General features: G+C 35.4%; 3 protein-coding genes across 3 annotated transcripts; 1 reads left to right on the top strand and 2 right to left on the bottom strand.

Annotated features, from left to right (window-relative positions):
- Positions 1-1036: 1036 nt before the first annotated feature.
- LOC129786856 (elongation of very long chain fatty acids protein 7-like) lies at positions 1037-4740 on the top strand. Its single transcript, XM_055822105.1, has 5 exons — positions 1037-1246; positions 2044-2296; positions 2380-2466; positions 3578-3720; positions 3832-4740. Exons 2-5 carry the CDS (start codon positions 2048-2050, stop codon positions 4286-4288), a joined length of 936 nt encoding a protein of 311 aa, XP_055678080.1. The 5' UTR covers positions 1037-1246; positions 2044-2047; the 3' UTR covers positions 4289-4740.
- Positions 4218-21010, bottom strand: LOC129786857 (elongation of very long chain fatty acids protein AAEL008004). The gene is made up of 5 exons (XM_055822106.1): positions 20441-21010; positions 7098-7287; positions 6422-6890; positions 6218-6320; positions 4218-5650 (listed from the first exon to the last, which is right to left on the bottom strand). The coding sequence occupies exons 2-5, from the start codon at positions 7156-7158 to the stop codon at positions 5357-5359; spliced, it is 927 nt and encodes a 308-aa protein (XP_055678081.1). The 5' UTR covers positions 7159-7287; positions 20441-21010; the 3' UTR covers positions 4218-5356.
- LOC129786924 (uncharacterized) lies at positions 16201-17939 on the bottom strand. The gene is made up of 2 exons (XM_055822180.1): positions 16365-17939; positions 16201-16278 (listed from the first exon to the last, which is right to left on the bottom strand). Exons 1-2 carry the CDS (start codon positions 17937-17939, stop codon positions 16201-16203), a joined length of 1653 nt encoding a protein of 550 aa, XP_055678155.1.
- Positions 21011-21485: the final 475 nt, after the last annotated feature.

Here is a 21485-nt window from a genome sequence, read left to right as displayed (position 1 = left end):
TATTTCCGGTTCTACTAAAGCATAAGATCTGTTTTGCAAAGATCGTTAATTTTAAATAAAATAAAAAGCGAAAAAATCTATTAACAATATTTGACAAATATATGTAAAAGTGGTAAAAGTCATACTATGTATTTCATATACATATACATAGAATTCCAACTATTATTATTTCCTTAACTCAATTTGTTTGTGACATCAAGACTTATTAGGCAATTAGGCAAATCACGTGTTATTATTGTATTTTTGTAACAAATAGAATCTTACGCGTGGATGTAACCTATAAAAAAATACTTTTTTACCTATTTTTAAGTTTAAAAAAGTATGTAGTTAAATTAGCTCGTACTAATTAATCTATAAATTCAAAAAGAAAAAAAAATGTTTAGCCACATTTTATGGAGCCTACAGCACTTAAGAAAAAAATAATAAGAAAGGAAAGCGAAAGAAGCGCAAGTGGGGATAATTTTACAAAAATATTTTGCATACAAATGACACGTAAAACTGATTAATGAGAAATGACGCTGATAATCACTTTTGGTTGCGAAAAATCCAAGAAATGTGCATAATGGTGGAGTATGTGAGAAAAACCACTACACCAAGGAATAATCGAGTGTACTTACACCTGGCTTTGCGTGGTGATAGAAACGTAACGGAACTCTTCAAGACCTACCTGCGACAACAATGATGAAGTGTGACACAAAGTGTTGATGGATTTCCATTTCTTCCATTCAAAATCAGTGCTATATTGCTGCACATCTAAGCCCAATAAATTGCACATATAGTTGTATCTCTATTGAAATGATCGATATTTCATAAATCTTTTTATTCACATGCGATCGTTGCAAATGAGTTGTATGCAATTGAGGAACTCCCACCCCTATGCTGAGTTCATGGCACACGGGGAGGACAAAAAATCGCACTTGACACAACCGAAGAAAGTGCATTTCAGTATGAAGGGGGCAAAGTATGTCAATTGCTCTCCGAACAACACTCCATTAATTTTGCATTACATGAGAAAACCAAAAACCCAAGACTCTCTGTGGGTACTTGAGACCACGACCAATTCTTATCAGTTGGTGCTGGATCGTCGTCCGATCAACATCGCGCGAGCAAGATCTCCTTTTACATTTGAGCCATTGTTAACTGTGTGCTGTGTGTGATCGCATTTCTCACCCTCGGCGTGAGAATTCAAATTTATTCAATTTTCAAATATTGTGGAGTTTATTCTTTCTTTCAAATCCCTAAAGAGGTAATTCCCTTATCACATTAAATAGGAAAATCAAAGTGAAAAAATGGCGGGAAGATTTAATGCAGCGGGGGGAAAGGAGAGAAAATTAATTATTTCTTCGCTACCATATTGAGAGATACCTTTTGTTCTGTTCGACTTTCACCTCTCAGGCATAAAATTAGACAAATATGCACCTCATAATGGAGTGAAAGATGAAAAAAAAGTCCTAACAATAAATTGCGAGTAGGTATATATTTGTCTCTGATCATTATTGTTCTCAACATACATGGTGGAGAAATTCGCATTTGATGGTGGACAGAAAAGAAGCAAAATAAGGGCAGAAATACAAAGAAATTTACCATCATTCGTCGTCGCGCTTCAATGTTTATTTAGCATGTGATTGGTGTGATTTATTTACCATATTTTATAGCTCTTAAGATTTTGCCATTTTCTGAGGTGTGCAATATGTTTGTAAAAAGTTTTGAGCTTCTTTTTTTGCGGCTGTATTGAGGTGCATTGGGGTTAAATGTTAAATGTTTTGTTGTATATTTAATTTTCTAAATTCGGCTAGAATATTTTAATCAGTAATTACCATTTGATATGATTTTTTAAAGAGATTTAAATAAAAAAAATATTTAATTAATTTGAATTAAAAAATCAGTGATCAGAATAGTTTGGAAGATGAAAAAAGTGATCAGAATGTAAGAAGTAGTCTCCTTTTCCCCTATTCATTAAGTCCCTGTTACTCGTGAATTTTTGTTTTTTTATGATATTAAAGTGAGAAATATCATGAAGAGTGTACAAAAAAATCTTCACAGAATCATGACTACCATCATTGGAGATATTAAATCGAAATATGATGAAATAATCATTGGAATTGATCCGGAAATCGACAATTGGCTCTTCATGCGATCACCTTTCCCCGTAATTGGAATTGTTCTTGTCTACCTGTATTTTGTTCTCAAACTTGGACCATATCTAATGGAATCACGAAAACCATACAACATGCAGAAACTTCTAGTCTTTTACAATTTCTACCAAGTGATCTTCTCAACATGGCTCTGCTTACAGGTTCACTATACAACCTCGAAATTCAAATTAACATGAAGTACCATCTCAATTAATTATTTGTGACAATTTTCGCGCATTTGCAGGCATTTAATGTGGAAAATAGTATCCTAGAGATTTTCAAGTTTGCCGTTGGAATACCTATTCCTAATGATCGTGATCTAGTTCATACGGTAAGTGATCTTCTTTTTTTCCTTCGAATTTAGTATCATGTTATTTAATTAAATTAAAATTAATAGAGTCTTTGACATTTAGGTCCAGAAAGAACTCAAAATAAAAAGTTTCAAAAGTTAAAAAATCTATTAATTTTTTGTTAAAAGTATTATCTAACACCTATTGTTTACAAGTAAATTAATCATTAAAATTTAATGATTAATTAACAAGGCGTATTATTGTAAGATGCGGAACTTAAGGTGTCTAATCGCATTAAAATTAATGCTTCTTAAAGGGTAAATTAATAATAAAATTAGTCATAAACTTCGATTTAAAACGCCTCGGGGGTCAAGGAGGGGGGTATTAATAAAAAGAATTTTCATTTTCATTATAAATATAATTTTATTCTATTGTGTAACTTTATGTAAAGTATAAAGAAAGCGAAGAAGGTGGGCTACATAATCTTTTAGTCAGACCTTTGATTAGTAGAAAAAATATTAAAACTTGTGTAAAATAACGTAAAATCGTAAGTTAAGATAATGAGACAAATTTCATCCATTTCAGATGAGCGTTAAAAAAGCCAAAATATTTCCAAAGAAAAATCCCAGTTTTGAACTATATCTTTTGTCTTTGTCTCTTTTATTTAAATTTGAAAAAAAATATTCAAGAATTGAAGTGCTTGTGATTACTCGGGGTAGTTTCCGCACAACACCTCTTTTTATGTGGATAATTCACTACCTCATAAATATATCTTCAAATGACTTTCCTGACTTTCAAATTGAACTTCTAATTTGTTAAACGTTTCAAGTTTACAAATAAATGTATGTTTTACTGCGGTGATATACAACTTTTGCATGCCAGTACATTATTTAGTTTAACTCACAAAACCAAATTTCAACAAAGCTTTTAAAAATTAATGGTGAGTGTAGGTATATTTTAAATTGACATTATAATTGATCTGTGTTTTATTTTCTTCCAAAAATAAAGTAATGATAAGGTCTTGACATTTTCAATTTGTTAAAATTTATGTGACCCTAAAAAATGCTTTTACCCCCGGGAGAAAGCATTTAATTTGTTGAATTTATTGATTGAGCAAATCATGACTCAAGCATATGTATCTCTTTTCGTAAGGCATGGCGATCATCTTGGTGGTACTTCTTCTCGAAGCTTATTGAACTTTTGGACACGGTATTTTTTGTTTTGCGGAAGAAGCAGAATCAAATCTCCTTCCTTCATGTGTATCATCATTCAATGACGGCTCTTGGGTCATGGTGGTATGTATTACAATATCAGTGTTTGTATTTTGATTTTGATTGATAATCTCTTGTGATGCGAATATTGTAAAACTATGATCATGATTTCTAAACTTTCTCCCATGGACATAGGTACCTAAAATACCTGTCAGGGCCGCAATTTCTTCTTATTGGCTTCCTGAACTCATTCGTACACATTGTCATGTACTTCTATTACATGCTTTCTGCAATGGGACCAAAGTACCAGAGATTCCTGTGGTGGAAGAAATATTTGACGACCCTCCAGTTGGCACAATTCTGCGTGATGCTCTTCTACCTGACGATCATTGCAATTATGGACAGCAAATTGCCGCGTTCTCACACATTCTTCTTCATAACCAATGTCGTCATATTCCTCTACCTCTTTGGCGATTTCTACCGGAAGGAGTACAACAAGAAGCACTACAAAGATTCATCAGCTACTAATAAATATAACAATTCCAATTCTATTGCACAACTCTCGCAACTCAAAGAAATGATTGATCAGAATGAGAAGAAAGTTTATTTACAAAGTATGATAGTTAAAAATGGTAACCAAAAAGTACTTTAAATTAATTGTTATTTTACCTTAAATAATATTTTAATAATCGTTAGGTAATTATTATAATGTTGTATTTTGTAAAGTGATCTGTATTTTTTAGAGTTTTTCTCCAGTGAAATAAATTATTATTCTCGTTTTGGTTTTTCATTCTCCCTGCACTTCTTATTTGTTTAAGCAATCTTAAATTGTTAGAGCATTCTCTTTAATTTTTTCTTTTAAATTTTACTGCTGTTTGGAGAAATTTAATGTATAATATATTTAACAATTCCTTAGGTTAATTGACAGTATATCACACTATATAAACACAACCTGATTATATAAATATTCTATCTTTACTTTCCAAACCATTTTCCTTTCAATTTTCTTTGTTATACATTGTAGTTTTTTTTTTAACAATTCTCTTGTCAATCTTCATCTATCTTGTATAATAAAATTTGAGCACTAAAAATTCCAAATGGAAATCTATTGGTAAATTTTTATTATGATAAATTCGTGATGTTGTGCAGCATCTATATGTGATTTAGACTGTAGCCAAAAAAAAAAATGCCCACTGCGGGCAAAACCAAGGTGAGTGTTAATGAATTTCTTTGACCCTAAACGAAAAGATCCATTGCAAAAGTATCATTGAACTCTAAATTTTCTATGCTGGGTGTTGTTTTCGCCGAAAGAGAAAGGTCTCGAAGGTAAAACAAAAAGATCTCAAATGGTTAGGAAGTTTTAGGCGCATGTAAATGAAAGGCCACATTTGAAGTTCTCTTACACACAATAAAAAAAAACTATTCACCTAACATTAATTATACATAAATCATATTTTAATATTAGACGCTTAACAGGTAAATGTCGAAAAAAATTTAAGCCGCACAGTAAATTGACCATGTGGGTGTCATTCGCATTTAAGGCAGCAAAAAAATATTTTATATGATTGTAAATTATTATAATTATATTAAAATAATGATGGTAAAAAAAATTCCTGAATACGATACGACTATTCAATGAATTTTATCTCTGGCGACACATAAGGAAAAAATGCCATCGATATGGAGGACTGTTAATTATACATAGTTTAGAGAAAAAAAGTTAGTTCGTCTTTTCTTTATCAGTAGCACCATTGCAGTGAGTTTTCTCACAACTACCATTCATCTGAACACACTTGAGTGTATCACCATTTGCACAGAGACTACCATTGGCATTGCCATTCTGATCCCTCGATGGTGGGTCTCGTGGCTTCTTGTACGTCTTCTGGGCGAAATCATTGAATAACATGTAGAAGAAAATCGCATTTGGGAGCGTGAAGCACACCGACCACCGTGGATAGCCGCAGTCTGTGTACAAGAGTTGGGCAGAGTGGAGGAAGGCTATGCAGAATTGGATCTGTGTGGAGAGGCACAAAAAATTAATTACTTATTTTGTCGCTCACAGAGAGAACAAGATAGCATTGAGAGCTGGACAAAGTTGCTTTCAGAAGCACTCAATACGCTTGTAAAACCGACACTCTACTATTTTAGATTATGATATAAAAGCATAGAAAAAAATTTCAAAGTAAAGTGAAGAGGGAGGGGCAATTGAACTGAAGTATAATTTTATGAATTAAAAGAAAATATTGTGGTAAAAGAATTAATCTAAATAGTTCCAAAATGTAGTTTTTTTGTTTTACAAAATACAAAAATCAATCTTAAAATCAATAAATTTTTATGGACGCGCAATTTAATAAAATCTTTTCATAATTGTTTAAACTTTCATATATCATTTCAATTCAATCGTTTATTCCTGTGTACATAGAAATCTATCAAATAAAAACAAGTAGACCAATTTATTAGATTTCTTTTACGAATAATAAAATTAAAAAAAAATCATGCGGTTACGATCACATCATAATTCCATCGGTCTATAGCCTCTAACGACACTTTAATACATTTTAATTTGATTTAATTTACTCACCATTTGAAGTTTGGTGATGTACTTCTTCCACCAGAGGTATTTCTGGAATTGGGGTCCCATGGCAGCGAATAAATAGTACGAATACATAACTATGTGCACAAACCTATGTTGTTGGAGGCAGCAGCAGCAAAAAAAAAAAAAAGAAATAGAAGACAAATGAAAGTGAGTAAAAGTTGATGGTGATTTCAAAGATAATTAACTCACGAATTTATCACACCGATGAAAGTTCCATGTCCACCGGGATAGTATTTTGTGGCTCCCCAGGAAATCATGGGCATCACAGTGTGATGGTACATGTGGAGGAAGCTAATTTGTCGCTCCTTCTTTCGCAGCACGAAGAACACCGTGTCGAGGAGTTCGGAAATTTTGGCTAAGAAATAGAAATAGCACCCTCTGGCCACTCTCATGGCTTCTTCAGTTTCTGAAAAATCCACTGGCTCACATCGCCAGTTGTATTTCGTTAGCCAGGCACCATCGAGTCCCTCCACGAATAAATAAGTACTAACTATGACTTGGAAGAAATTGTAAAGCACAAGAGTCCGTTCAAGCTTAAATGGTTTCCTATTGGCCATATATTTGGGCCCCCATGAGCCCACAAAGTATAGGTATAATCCCAAAATTGTTAATCCAGGCACGGGTGACGATATAAGTGGCCAATGATTTGTCCGATGATCTGTTGGCGAAGGGCAAAAGATCACCAAAATTACCACCAATTTACCAGAAAAATTTAACTAAATATATAATTTCAAGCAATGTGCGTAAACACAGAGTAGTTTTCTCAATCCTAAAAGCATGCTTATTTGAACATAATTGCCTCAAATGAGGAAAGTATGCTCACACAGCACAATGTTGCGTAATGTAGGTATATAGAGACACTTACCGGCCAATTCAGTGAAGAGGAAATCCCAGTATTTGGTGAATCTATTGTCGTAGAGAGACATTTTCCTATATTGAGATTTTTTACTAAACACGCGCCAATTCTAATATCTAATCTTAGCTTCGTTGCTTTTTACGCTAAATGTGTGCGGAAGAGATGTTTGAATTGACTTTAAGTGTTCATTCAGAAAAACCTGAAAAGAAGATAGAAATATGGAAACCAGTTGAAATATTTATTCATATTATTATACATAATTCTTATGATAATTATATAAAATTAGAATGGTGTTTGCTCTAAGATCTCGGAATATTTTTTTTTGATATAAAAAACGTGTTTTGCATGTCAATAACTTATTCACCTCATTGGGAGATATCTCGTGAACCATGGAAATCATTTCTAGCTGGGAGATTTTTTTTGTTAGAATTTGTACCCGGATATCTTGCGAATCTGCTCAATAAAAATAAATTCTTGGAAAAGACTTAAAAGTCAAAGGGATTTATTTATGCACAGTCTGTGGCTGATTGTAACTTATGCTTTAGCATAAATATTTTAGTCTCCAAGAGGCGTGTCGGAATTAATGCAAAGAATATTGTTAAAATCGTTTCCTTAATAATGATAAGAGATCATTTACTTTAATTACTTAATAAGGAATTGAATTAAAATTATATAGGTAATTTATCTAATCATTTTATTTTATAGGGTTTAAAGTGAGTCTATAAATGTACTTCGACTCCGAAGCTTTAATGTTTGCTTTCTGTAACAAATCACTGAGTCATCATTATTCACACTTTCCCATAAGAAAGTGCCTAAATCGCCATTAGTTTGTTAGATCTTTAGCAATAAAATTCTGCCACTGAACTGTGTGAGTTTTGGTAAGAAAAAAAAATAGGGAACTCATCATGATAAACGTAATATAAATCTGGTAGTAATAAGACACAGTAAAAGTTAGTTTTTGTAAGCTTTCTTAGTGTCAGTTTACAAATTAATTCTGGGTTCCTTAAAACATTAATTCTTTTACGCTTACTTCGTGTTACATTCTTACGAACTAATGATTTCATATGAGTTTTCTAAATATATAAAAACTACAATATTGCCTAAAACATTAATTCTTTTAATTGAAAACTGTTAAAGGGCAATAAAACTTTCATATTTAAATTATTTACAATTTATTTTGTTTGTCCCATCAAGGTTATTATGAGTCAATTAATTTACTAAAAGTAGGTTTAATTCAATTAAATTGTAATTTATAAGCCATCTCAAATTTTATGTTGATACATGAAATAGCAATTTATGGATTTTAATTTCAATTTTGGCAATAAATGCTATAAATTTTATCCCTGTGTTTGGCTGTCAAGGGGCTTTCATTTTCTATTTCAGCAAGAACTAAATGCTTATTCCTTTTCCACTGAAACGTTTCCATTTAGTCAAGTTGGTATGTTCTTTTCCACAGAACGCAAAATGTAATTTTGCAATTCCCAACATGGAAGAATTAATATTAAAAATTTTATAGCCAGAATTGCTAATTAGTTATTAATTAAAATTTCATGAAATATCATCGACACAGAAGAAATAATATAATATAAGCACATTATGTAGATTATTTCTCCATCAAACCATCCATCACTTAATTTATGAAGGTATAATGTAATATCGATTTGTAATCTTTAAATTAGTTCCTTTCCACTGAGGAACGCGTGCCTCTAACACGCAAATACGGTTTGTTTTTAAATTGAAGAAAAAAAACTCATTGCTCAAAGCACAATGTTTAAAATTCTTGCAATTTTGCAAAAAAATATGTGTGGATTTTCTGTGAGCTTATTAATGGAGAGACCCTTCAATATGCCTTACTTATAATCTATAGAGAAGGTTGAAAAATTAGACAAAGAGACTTCTCACGTAAATGAATTACTGTTGCTATTTTGCTAATTAATTAGTTCACAGAATTCTCAGTGTTGACTTGGTAATATGCTTTAGTTATTATTGTTTGTTTCAACCAATTCAATTGCCCATTATTTTACCGTCAAAGAAATTCTTTAAAGAATCACAACCGTGGAGTGATGGTGCTCTGAAGCGAATAATTGGCTCAAATTGGCGCACATTTTCTTTTGTCAAAAAATATAGTCCTTGCACGCAAAATATTGAAACGGTAAAGACAAAGTCATGCGAACTGTTTCTCTTTTCTTTGAAAAATAATATTTGAGAATTTCCTTTAAATATATAGAACCTTCAATTTACTAACTAAAAAGCAATGATTGTGTTTAAATTTTTGGTCATGGAAAGTGAGATTAAGTGGGAAACTTGCTCTGCTTTCTGGAAAAACAAGTTTCCTCAGACATTTTCTTTTATTTGTGTACTGAAAAATATTTGAGAGTTCTTATGCTCTATTTAGATTCAAATGTTGTTAGAAAACGCTCCTAAAAGAGATATTTTTTTAAGAAACCAAATTGTCGTTTAATTTTCGAATATATTTGTTTAAAACTTAAGGAGCATTGGCCCTTACATTTTCACACAATAAAGAAAAACTAATTTAACATCATCCTCTTGTCTTTAGCAAATTAACACATTATTTTCTAACACGTGTCTATAAACTTTTGCAATGCACCAATAAGTGCTAATTATATAGTTGAGAAGGTGTTTGAGAATTCATGGCAGATGAGTTGAGGAGATGTTTTAATGGCCAGTGGCAGTGTTTATGAAATTTTTGCTAATATTTGCAAATTTACGGATCTATGGGCGACTGTATACAAACACCACTTACGGAAAAACTTGCATAATCCGTCGATCAAAGTATTTCTTGTAGTGGATTACCACATTCTATATACACATACACCTTTCCATCGTGCAAGAAGTTTAAGTCAATTTTCTGTGTGCTCATCGTATTTTATTGTATTAACTATTAAGTCAAGGTTACGTCTAATGAAGCAACACCAACTTTGAATTGAACTTCAATAATATGGTAAATGATTTTTTGTGGTTAGACAAATTGGATAGAAGATTATATAGGTATTTTGTAGTGTTTGAAAATTTTCACAAAATACTTTTTTTTTTAATAAAAAGAATTATCAAAATTTGCTTATATATTTCAGTTATATGAAAAATATAAATTATTTTTATTACACAACTCTTAAATTAAGACAAAAACTAAACTTAAGTCTTATGTATGAATATGAAATGTCAGTTCCTCAATTATAAGTTAATTTTTGATCGTTAAAAAATTGGTAGATCTTAAGTGCACTGTGTATTTCCGCCGTAAGTCTTAGAGTAAATTATGTTTAATATAAAGAAGATGGTTGAAGTTAAATGTACGTGCTTGGTTTAAGAAAACAACTAAAAATGCAATGAAGGTTGCTCATAAGACTAGACATAACAATACTTCTATTCCATAAGACTTTATTTTAAAAAAAAAAACCTTCCTCGAAATCAGTGAGATGGATGTTTCTATCTCTCATCTGCATTGTTAAGGAAGTTTATTAATTTTCAAATAAAAAGATTACCTTCTGATTAGCTAGCTAATTTGTTACGAAATATGCCCATTATTTTAGAATTACGGTACCGTATTTTTTCCTGATTAGAAACATACATATTAAGCTTGAAGGTCAATGGGTTTGCATTTTAATTTAACATTTATATGTCACTTTGTACATAATAATCAAAACAACGATCCACATATTTGGCATAAGGTGCAATTTACCAAAGAACTCTGCGCGCTCTGTCGATTGATTACAGATTACACTTTACCTTTAGAATAGAACTTGTTAAATTCAATGAGCATTTGAATTATTTATATAATTGTTCGTATTCCTTTTTTTGCTTCGCTAATTGACAAAATTATCTCACAGCTGTTGGTTTTTTTATCATCTAAATAATTCCAAGAATAAAAATTTGCTCTAGCCAGGAGGGCGTTTTAAAAGAATTTTCTTATAGCAATTTGTTATAAATGACAATTATGTTTATCATAATTGAATATTAATATTTAGTCAATCATTAATAAAATTAATGATGTCTTTTGTATGGTTGAACACGTTCTAATGGTTTATAACTACCGAAAATAAGTATAGAAATATTATTCTTTGGTAATGAGAAATATTGACAGTGCTATTTTTAGTGTAAACAAAATGTTTATTTATCAACCCATTCACACCGAAATATTTAATAAAAAAAAGTTAATTTGAATAAAATATTATGAGAATTCATTTGCTTTGGGTTTTCATTGAATATTTGATATGGAAAGATTTTCTCAATATCTTGCATATATAATTACAATGTTCCAATGATTAAGTTTTTTTCTTAAACATTTGCCAAGATCAAATATTTTTACTATAAATCTCTATGCCACACTTTTACTTTTCTTGGCAGAAGAGTACGTTATTTGACCTTGAATAATGCATAAATAATTTAATTTTGAAAAAATCTACAAGGCACAATATATTTTTCTTGGTATTTTAAGATGTCGAGCTCGTGGCTGAGTAATTTTGTGATTTTGTGCATTTATCTTGAGATTTTGCATTGCGTCATTGACAAAAAATGCTTTTGGGAGTTAATGGTTATATTGTTGAGATTGTCTTAGATAACACTCTTTTATACTAAATTATTTTAATTATCCAAGTGAAACTTCCTATTCACACTTTTGATGTTTTTGAATTAAAATACATATACCTTAGTATATTTATTATTCCTATGGTTGAAGGATTAATCCACATAACTTCTTTATTATTTTTTTTCTTTGTATATACGCATTACAAAAGCCCGACTACAATGGCTATATTGCGAAAGAAAATTTATTCTCTTTACTTCAAATATTTATATATCTCCATGAAAACGACGGAAAACCCAAAAAGCTCTCGTTGATGGCAAATTAATAAAAATATCAAAATGAAAAAGAGAAGTCGCATTGAGTCACCATCAATGTCGCGACATTGAATATGGCATAAAATTTATGTGAGATACCGGAAAATTTTTGTGAAATATCCACAAAAATTGCGATACTTGCGTGGGCTGAAATTTAGAAGAAAAAAATATCAACAAGATTTTATTATTAAGTGAATCGCACGCGCTGAGATACCGGCATAATCAAGAAAACACGAGCAACAATGTAAATCATCTTGAAGCAATATAGGAGCAGTTATTGGTATTTTAATGTGGGATTTCCATTTCAAAAGAAGCTGTCAATGGTGCATTTTATTGTTTAGGAATTCAACTAAAAATTTCCTAACATTGATTACGGGCTCATTGGTGGTAATTGGAAAATTCTCACGGCTCAATATTGGTTGATTCTTGCCCCACAGGATTTTCTCATTGTTGAACGAGCTCAACAGAAATTCCCAGAAAAAACAGGATATACTTTACAATTAAATTATAATTCAAATTAAATGTAATTACTATTTATATAAAATCAAGGTTTTTTTCAAGCAAAAACAACTTGGTAAATTAATCTGCCAACTTTTTGAGCGCAATTTCGTACCGTCTAGAATATTTTTTAAGCAAAGAATTTTTGCGCTAAAAAAGGAAGAACTGATACTTGCCAATCAAATGATCCTACAGATTGAAAATACACTTGTTTGTTTCTTCGCGCGACATAAGAGCAAAACATTTTACATAGCATTCCTAAATCGTCAGCATGCCAAACAGGTTCTTTTCGGACAATCGTTTGATGGATTGGATTGAGAAAGATAATGATAGATGGTTAGCACTTGATATAGAATTCCTCAATCATTTTTTTACGTGGTAGAATATGCGCAAAAAATATTGTTCGTGCCACTTCAGTATGGTTTGGGTTATTAAAAAACAAAATATATAATTTAAAAAAAAATTGAAAAGAAGAGTAGAAAACTTTTATGTTTTCAAACAATATGAAATACACATAAACTGTTTTGAAGAAGGAACAGTCAATAAAAAAGTTTTAGAGAAATCTTGATAAGCTGTTATTTTCTCTTTTGGAAGAAAAGAAAGGCACGAAAAAATACATGATTACCTACTATGCCCCCCATAGTTCAGGAACGTTTTAACGAAGATTAATTCTTAAATTTTTTCTAGATGTTTTAAATTATTTGTCTGAAAAATTTTTAAGACAAAACAATGTATTAAATAAAATAACTAAATATACACAGATCTTCTAAAAAACATTCTTATTTGTCGGTATCTGCTTGGAAGATAAATCATAAAATGACTACCTTCTTTTTTTGTTTTTTCTTTAATAAAATTAAAAGGAATCTGTTTGAATATATCAATAAATTTATATGGATATATCTTTTGTAGTAATAATTTTATTTGATACACTATCGCAAAAAATATATTTTATTGTTATTGCAGTTATCACATTTATCACACTCAAAAATCTTATTCAATAACATTTTCTTTTAATTCATTTTATTACAAAGAAAAGAGAAAAATCTCAGCTTAAAAAACCGGACGCGGTCCTGTTTTGTAAATACTTAAATGTCTGCTTTAGACGCTTTAGAACATGTTGGGTGAAAATTCTTACGCACCTGCAGATATACGCAGAGTTAGTATAGATGGTCCCACAACTTTAAGGGAGTAAGCGTCGTCTCTTCGTCCGGCAGCAAATATCCCACCTGCAGATATACGCAGAGTTAGTATAGATGGTCCCACAACTTTAAGGGAGTAAGCGTCGTCTCTTCGTCCGGCAGCAAATATCCCACCTGCAGATATACGCAGAGTTAGTATAGATGGTCCCACAACTTTAAGGGAGTAAGCGTCGTCTCTTCGTCCGGCAGCAAATATCCCACCTGCAGATATACGCAGAGTTAGTATAGATGGTCCCACAACTTTAAGGGAGTAAGCGTCGTCTCTTCGTCCGGCAGCAAATATCCCACCTGCAGATATACGCAGAGTTAGTATAAATGGTCCCACAACTTTAAGGGAGTAAGCGTCGTCTCTTCGTCCGGCAGCAAATATCCCACCTGCAGATATACGCAGAGTTAGTATAAATGGTCCCACAACTTTAAGGGAGTAAGCGTCGTCTCTTCGTCCGGCAGCAAATATCCCACCTGCAGATATACGCAGAGTTAGTATAAATGGTCCCACAACTTTAAGGGAGTAAGCGTCGTCTCTTCGTCCGGCAGCAAATATCCCACCTGCAGATATACGCAGAGTTAGTATAGATGGTCCCACAACTTTAAGGGAGTAAGCGTCGTCTCTTCGTCCGGCAGCAAATATCCCACCTGCAGATATACGCAGAGTTAGTATAAATGGTCCCACAACTTTAAGGGAGTAAGCGTCGTCTCTTCGTCCGGCAGCAAATATCCCACCTGCAGATATACGCAGAGTTAGTATAGATGGTCCCACAACTTTAAGGGAGTAAGCGTCGTCTCTTCGTCCGGCAGCAAATATCCCACCTGCAGATATACGCAGAGTTAGTATAAATGGTCCCACAACTTTAAGGGAGTAAGCGTCGTCTCTTCGTCCGGCAGCAAATATCCCACCTGCAGATATACGCAGAGTTAGTATAGATGGTCCCACAACTTTAAGGGAGTAAGCGTCGTCTCTTCGTCCGGCAGCAAATATCCCACCTGCAGATATACGCAGAGTTAGTATAAATGGTCCCACAACTTTAAGGGAGTAAGCGTCGTCTCTTCGTCCGGCAGCAAATATCCCACCTGCAGATATACGCAGAGTTAGTATAAATGAATGCTCCGGATTGGAGGCCCAAAAAAATTTTGATTTCCGGCCTCGTGGGAAATTGCACTGCGCCACAACAAACACGAATTTTCACGTATTCAGTAGTTTGATTGAATATTTGCCACTTCTACAATTACGGGCACACGTGTGGCAAAGAAAAGAATAAGCAAATTTAGCAGCGGACTGTATAAAATGTTTAATTAGAATTAATTTTGCACCAAAGACAAGAATTTTATTTTCACCCAACAATCTGACATTACTTTCTTTTCTCCCATTCCGCCACGTCATCCCAAACTTTTTTATAGCAAAAAAGTTTGGGAGTCGTGCGCCGATACTTGTCATGCGGCGTGAACATTTCTCCCCCTTCATTGCCACACGTGAAGGGATCGAAGTTTCTCATTATTCTTCAATTACATAATTCTTCATGACAATTCTAAATAATATTCTTAATTATCAATCAACCTTAATTAATTTTCGATTTTAACATATTTTGAAATTATAGAAAATACACCTCCACCAAGTCTACTTCAAAATCTTGCAAATAAATCACTTACAATTTTCCTCTTGTGTTTCCTCTTTTACCAATGTAACCAGTTTCAAGATAGGGCGCATGTAGGTGCCCTTATTGGTCCTGACCGTGGCAACTCTGACCAATCCGTCTCTTCCCGGCTGTACCGATTCCACTATTCCCATGGGCCACTGCGTCGATGCCGCATCTTCATCCATCAGCAAAACTACATCGCCAACCTCCACATTTGGATGCTTTTTGTCCCATTTTTGTCTAATTTGTAATGTTGACAGATATTCTCGTTTCCATCGGTTGGCAAAATCCTGCTGAATCCTTTGACAATGCTGCCACCGACTGAGTGTATTCATCTTCAAATGTTGTAATGTGGGATCAGGCAACTGAACTGGGGGTCTAGTGCCGAGAAAATGCCCCGGAGTGAGTGCAGCAGGATCACTGGGATCCTCGGTGATTGAGATTAATGGCCTACTGTTAAGTACTGCTTCAATCTGTATTAATACGGTCATCAGTTCTTCATATGTAAGGTTGGCTGTTCCTACGATGCGTCTAAAATGATGTTTAAATGACCGAACTGCTGCTTCCCATAGTCCCCCGTGGCTGGGAGCCGCTGGAGCGTTGAAATGCCACTCAACCTCAAGACCACTGGCGTAGTCGATGACTTTGTCTTGAAACCTTTGACTTTGCAAGAGTAGTTTTAATTCTTTGTCTGCACCCGTGAAGTTCGAGCCATTGTCACTATACACCCTCTGCGGCAAGCCCCTGCGGCCGACAAACCTCCTGAATGAGGCAATGAATGAGTCTGAAGAAAGGGATGAGATGAGCTCCAAGTGCACAGCCTTTGAGCTCATGCATACGTAAACAACAACATATACTTTCTCCATGATGGGACTTCTTGGAGCGCGTTTTATGTAAATGTGACCTGTGAGATCCACTCCAGTTTCTCTAAAGGCTCTCACATGATGTACTCTGGGTGTGGGTAGCTCCCCCATCAGTTGTTGCATAGTAGGCGCTCTCACCCTCCTACAAGTGACACACTCTCGAACGATCTTCCTTACTACGTTTCTCCCTCCGATTGGCCAATATTTCAACCTCAACACAGAGAGCACCAGCTGCGGTCCAGCGTGCAACAATTCAACATGACTTCTTCGAATGATGAGCTCAGAGAGTCTTCCTTTGGGGAGTAATTTGGGGTGTTTCACATCAAAGTTCTCATGTGATCTAGCCAGACGGCCTCCAACTCTCAAGATGTTGTCACTGTCGATAAACGGTCGAAGTTTCCTTAGCGATTGTAGCTTTGGCGTAGTCTCCAGTTTTCCTCGTTGTATAGCCTTGAATAAATCTCCGAATGCTTCTTGCTGAGCCCACCTAATGATGTAGGTTTCCGCATTTCGCAATTCCGTTGTGCTTAGACAAGCCTTTCGTTGTGCTGTTACGCTACGAGTTGTTCGATGCCTTCGCTCTCTGAAGAATTGGCACGCCCTAATAACCCATGCTAGGGTTCGCTTCATCCTTGTGATCGAGCTGATGTTCTGTAGCAGCGTTTGATATACTGATGTATTCTCCGCTCCATCCTCTGTCCGCTGTGAACTGACTGACTGTATGGCAGCCTGTGGAATCTGTCTAATTCTCCCAGAAAGTGAACATTCACTTGGGATAAATGGCTTGTTCCAATCTAGTGGGTCGTTGCACAGCCAACTTGGCCCTGTCCACCAAAGAGAAGATTCTGCTAACTGCCTGACGGTTGCACCTCGGGACAAAAGATCCGCTGGATTCTGTGTTGTAGAGACGTGCCTCCATTGTGAAGCTTCCGACCCAGCCAGTATCTCGCGAACTCTCCTTTTGACAAATATGTCTTGCCGAGGTTTGGGGTTGTGAATTTGACACAAGATCACCGTGGCATCAGTCCAAAAAAAACAGTCCTCAATGTGGAGGGCAGTTGCCACCACACCAGCCAGCTCCACGGCCATAACTGCACCACACAGTTCTGCTCTTGGAATGGTGAGCTGTTCTGAAGATTCCTCTGAACACTGCTCAATAAGCTCTAAGTTGAGGTTGTTTTTGTCATCATAGGGTGAGACTCTGGATTTTGATGTCAACATACGTGAAGATCGATTCCCACTATCGTCTGAGCTTACCACATACACTACTGCTCCGTAAGCTCTTTTGCTGGCGTCACAAAATATGTGCAATTCACGACGACTCACCGATTGGAGGGGCGAAATGCATCGTGGGATTTTTATTTCACCAATGTGCTCCAAATCAGACATGAACTCCAACCACCGCACTTTGAGGTCTTCAGGAACTTTGTCATGCCAATCCACTTTCCTAAACCAAGTTTCCTGGAAGATTAACTTTGCTGTGGTAATGATAGGTCCTATGAACCCACAGGGATCGTATATGCGTGCCGTCTCCGACAAGATAGAATGTTTCGTAACCGGAAGTGTTTCATCGAATTTGGCAGTTCTGTACTGGAATGTATCAGCTTTAGGATGCCACAGCACACCCAAGGTTTTTGATTCTTCCTCCAATACATCCATTGCTTCCACATCAGAGTCACATTCGTCCTGTATGACTTCCGCACAATTGGACTTGAATTTTGCCAAGGTCATTCCGGCCTTGCGGAAAATCTCCTTTAATTCCTCCTTCAGCTGAAAAGCCTCCTCAACGGTATCTACCGACATCAATCCATCATCCACATAAAAATGATTGATGATTGCTTCTGCAGCATTTGGATAATTTTCTCCCTCATCACTTGCCAACTGTTTCAATACTCGTGTTGCCAAAAATGGGCTAGATGCAACTCCAAAGCAAACGGTACGGAACCGAAAATCTTGAACGCCAGACTCCGGCTCGAAGGACCAAAAAATGTTGGGTGAAAATTCTTACGCACCTGCAGATATACGCAGAGTTAGTATAGATGGTCCCACAACTTTAAGGGAGTAAGCGTCGTCTCTTCGTCCGGCAGCAAATATCCCACCTGCAGATATACGCAGAGTTAGTATAGATGGTCCCACAACTTTAAGGGAGTAAGCGTCGTCTCTTCGTCCGGCAGCAAATATCCCACCTGCAGATATACGCAGAGTTAGTATAGATGGTCCCACAACTTTAAGGGAGTAAGCGTCGTCTCTTCGTCCGGCAGCAAATATCCCACCTGCAGATATACGCAGAGTTAGTATAGATGGTCCCACAACTTTAAGGGAGTAAGCGTCGTCTCTTCGTCCGGCAGCAAATATCCCACCTGCAGATATACGCAGAGTTAGTATAAATGGTCCCACAACTTTAAGGGAGTAAGCGTCGTCTCTTCGTCCGGCAGCAAATATCCCACCTGCAGATATACGCAGAGTTAGTATAAATGGTCCCACAACTTTAAGGGAGTAAGCGTCGTCTCTTCGTCCGGCAGCAAATATCCCACCTGCAGATATACGCAGAGTTAGTATAAATGGTCCCACAACTTTAAGGGAGTAAGCGTCGTCTCTTCGTCCGGCAGCAAATATCCCACCTGCAGATATACGCAGAGTTAGTATAGATGGTCCCACAACTTTAAGGGAGTAAGCGTCGTCTCTTCGTCCGGCAGCAAATATCCCACCTGCAGATATACGCAGAGTTAGTATAAATGGTCCCACAACTTTAAGGGAGTAAGCGTCGTCTCTTCGTCCGGCAGCAAATATCCCACCTGCAGATATACGCAGAGTTAGTATAGATGGTCCCACAACTTTAAGGGAGTAAGCGTCGTCTCTTCGTCCGGCAGCAAATATCCCACCTGCAGATATACGCAGAGTTAGTATAAATGGTCCCACAACTTTAAGGGAGTAAGCGTCGTCTCTTCGTCCGGCAGCAAATATCCCACCTGCAGATATACGCAGAGTTAGTATAGATGGTCCCACAACTTTAAGGGAGTAAGCGTCGTCTCTTCGTCCGGCAGCAAATATCCCACCTGCAGATATACGCAGAGTTAGTATAAATGGTCCCACAACTTTAAGGGAGTAAGCGTCGTCTCTTCGTCCGGCAGCAAATATCCCACCTGCAGATATACGCAGAGTTAGTATAAATGAATGCTCCGGATTGGAGGCCCAAAAAAATTTTGATTTCCGGCCTCGTGGGAAATTGCACTGCGCCACAACAAACACGAATTTTCACGTATTCAGTAGTTTGATTGAATATTTGCCACTTCTACAATTACGGGCACACGTGTGGCAAAGAAAAGAATAAGCAAATTTAGCAGCGGACTGTATAAAATGTTTAATTAGAATTAATTTTGCACCAAAGACAAGAATTTTATTTTCACCCAACAATCTGACATTACTTTCTTTTCTCCCATTCCGCCACGTCATCCCAAACTTTTTTATAGCAAAAAAGTTTGGGAGTCGTGCGCCGATACTTGTCATGCGGCGTGAACAGAACATACAAAGTAAAAGTTATTTCAATAGTAATTCTTTTTTTTCCGCAACGAGAATTTTAGGGGTCATTGAAAGTGCGATTTACACGCATTTCATGTTTCTATATACAAAATATTTACGGTGTAGTTAGTAACAAGTAAAATTTCTTATGTACACACAAATGATTCACTTATGTGTCGACCTTTCTTATTCCAGAAGTTTTCAAAACCATCCTAATTGGGTCAAAAACCTGATTTTCCCGCAGGTGGAGTTCCTTTCTTTTGAAAGGTCGCCAATCACAGAAACCGCGAGAGAGAGGCGCGAGAAAAGTAATTAATTGAAAATTGTACATAACTAGTTTAACTTGGCTTGGTTTGCTTTGAACAAAAATATTTCTTATCAATAAATTATTTTGAAATGTGGATTAAATATTCTACATTACCAAGAATTTGTTACATTTTCTTGAAGTTCAAAAATAAATATTTTTCTTAATTGCCAAAATATGTTTCTTTTTCTTGTGTTATTAAATTAAATTATATTATTAGTTCTAATTGAAGAATTCTTAATGGTAATACTTTGCAGCATGCAACAATAAATTTAATTTGTGCAATTTAATCGTTATAATAAGTGATTTTAAATAACGTGGGAAATGTGGGGAAATGGGAGACAATCTGCCTAGCAGATCGATAGACACATCGTTGTGAGAATTTTTTCTCGTATTCACACATATAATTTTAGCGATAATTCCATGTTTTATGATTCGCCCTAAAAGTTGTACAAAAAAAAAGTGAAGGGATGATACTCACTGAATGCCAGTCCAAATGATTTTTATTCCAATTTCTCCGTGCGACTTGCACTTTTCTCTTTTTTTCTTCTTTCTAAAACTTATCACAAATTATATAAGCCAAAAAACCTCGTAAATTGTTCTTCACTTTCCACACTAATTTGAGAGCTTTCCTCTGCCGTGGTGTGTCGGGCAACTGCACAGTTTCATTTATATCCGAAATTTGATGGAACAACAACTTGGCAGAAATTGATTTCTTTTATAGATGAATTGCTATGATATAAGGCCTTTTTCCTCTCTCGGTGCTCTTTACTCAAATCTTCGCCACATCAATCAAACAAAACAGCTCGGTTTTTAATTTTTTCTTCTTCTATGCTTCAGCTGTATGGCTTTGCTCGAGTGCGGCCAAATTGTAGCAAATCCATATACAAATGATGGGTGGCAGAAAAAAGAGAGGTGGTGCTTCCGAAAGAGCGTCTGAGTTTTCCCGAATCTCGCGAGGAACTGAACAACCGAGTGCGTCTGGGTCGTGTGTATATCCAAAAAGACTTTGGTTGGGAGGTATTAGATTGTAACTATGGAGAGAATGTGCAGTCGCTGAAACGAAAAGCTCCAAGCTCCACACGAAGAGCTTTCGAGTCACCCACGGGTGGGGTGTGCGCCACAAATACTCTCTCACTCACGCGGGGAATCAATAAAATTGTTATATGGTGGTGAATGTGGGGGATTTTAATTCGGGTGCTTTCATGAGAGGGTGTCGCACACATTTTTCGACACCTCTTGTCAATGGCATGAAAATTTTCCCATTACAATTGCTAATTTCAAGAGCAAAAGCATTAACAATGATATTGCAGAGAGGATGCGTTTGCAAAATCACATGAGAATGTCGCTATGGTTTTGCACATTTTCGGTGCCACTGGCAATTTATTGCAAATCTCAACTTATTTTTGCTCACCCATTTTTGCTTGTTGATTGCAGTCTGACAGAAATTATATATGGAAATTTTCACCCTAGACCCAAAAAAATGTATTTTGATACCAGCTATTTGGTCATCATCTAAGAAGGGT

This window comes from Lutzomyia longipalpis, chromosome 1 (genome assembly GCF_024334085.1).
Source record: "Lutzomyia longipalpis isolate SR_M1_2022 chromosome 1, ASM2433408v1".
NCBI lineage: Eukaryota > Metazoa > Arthropoda > Insecta > Diptera > Psychodidae > Lutzomyia > Lutzomyia longipalpis.
Note: the sequence above shows the minus strand (reverse complement) of the source record. Positions and strands in the feature narration are given on the sequence as shown.

What these genes read in the sequence shown, in the direction of transcription:
- LOC129786857 (XM_055822106.1), bottom strand. Translation starts at nt 7,158, where the DNA reads ATGTCTCTCTACGACAATAGATTCACCAAATACTGGGATTTCCTCTTC. An exon ending in TTCATCGGTGTGATAAATTC is followed by an intron (nt 6,321 to 6,421) that starts GTGAGTTAATTA and finishes CCAACAACATAG; the next exon opens with GTTTGTGCACATAGTTATGT. An exon ending in ACATCACCAAACTTCAAATG is followed by an intron (nt 5,651 to 6,217) that starts GTGAGTAAATTA and finishes CTCTCCACACAG; the next exon opens with ATCCAATTCTGCATAGCCTT.
- LOC129786924 (XM_055822180.1), bottom strand. Translation starts at nt 17,939, where the DNA reads ATGTCGGTAGATACCGTTGAGGAGGCTTTTCAGCTGAAGGAGGAATTA. An exon ending in TGCACGCTGGACCGCAGCTG is followed by an intron (nt 16,279 to 16,364) that starts GTGCTCTCTGTG and finishes TGTCACTTGTAG; the next exon opens with GAGGGTGAGAGCGCCTACTA.
- LOC129786856 (XM_055822105.1), top strand. Translation starts at nt 2,048, where the DNA reads ATGACTACCATCATTGGAGATATTAAATCGAAATATGATGAAATAATC. An exon ending in CAACATGGCTCTGCTTACAG is followed by an intron (nt 2,297 to 2,379) that starts GTTCACTATACA and finishes GCGCATTTGCAG; the next exon opens with GCATTTAATGTGGAAAATAG. An exon ending in ATCGTGATCTAGTTCATACG is followed by an intron (nt 2,467 to 3,577) that starts GTAAGTGATCTT and finishes TCTTTTCGTAAG; the next exon opens with GCATGGCGATCATCTTGGTG.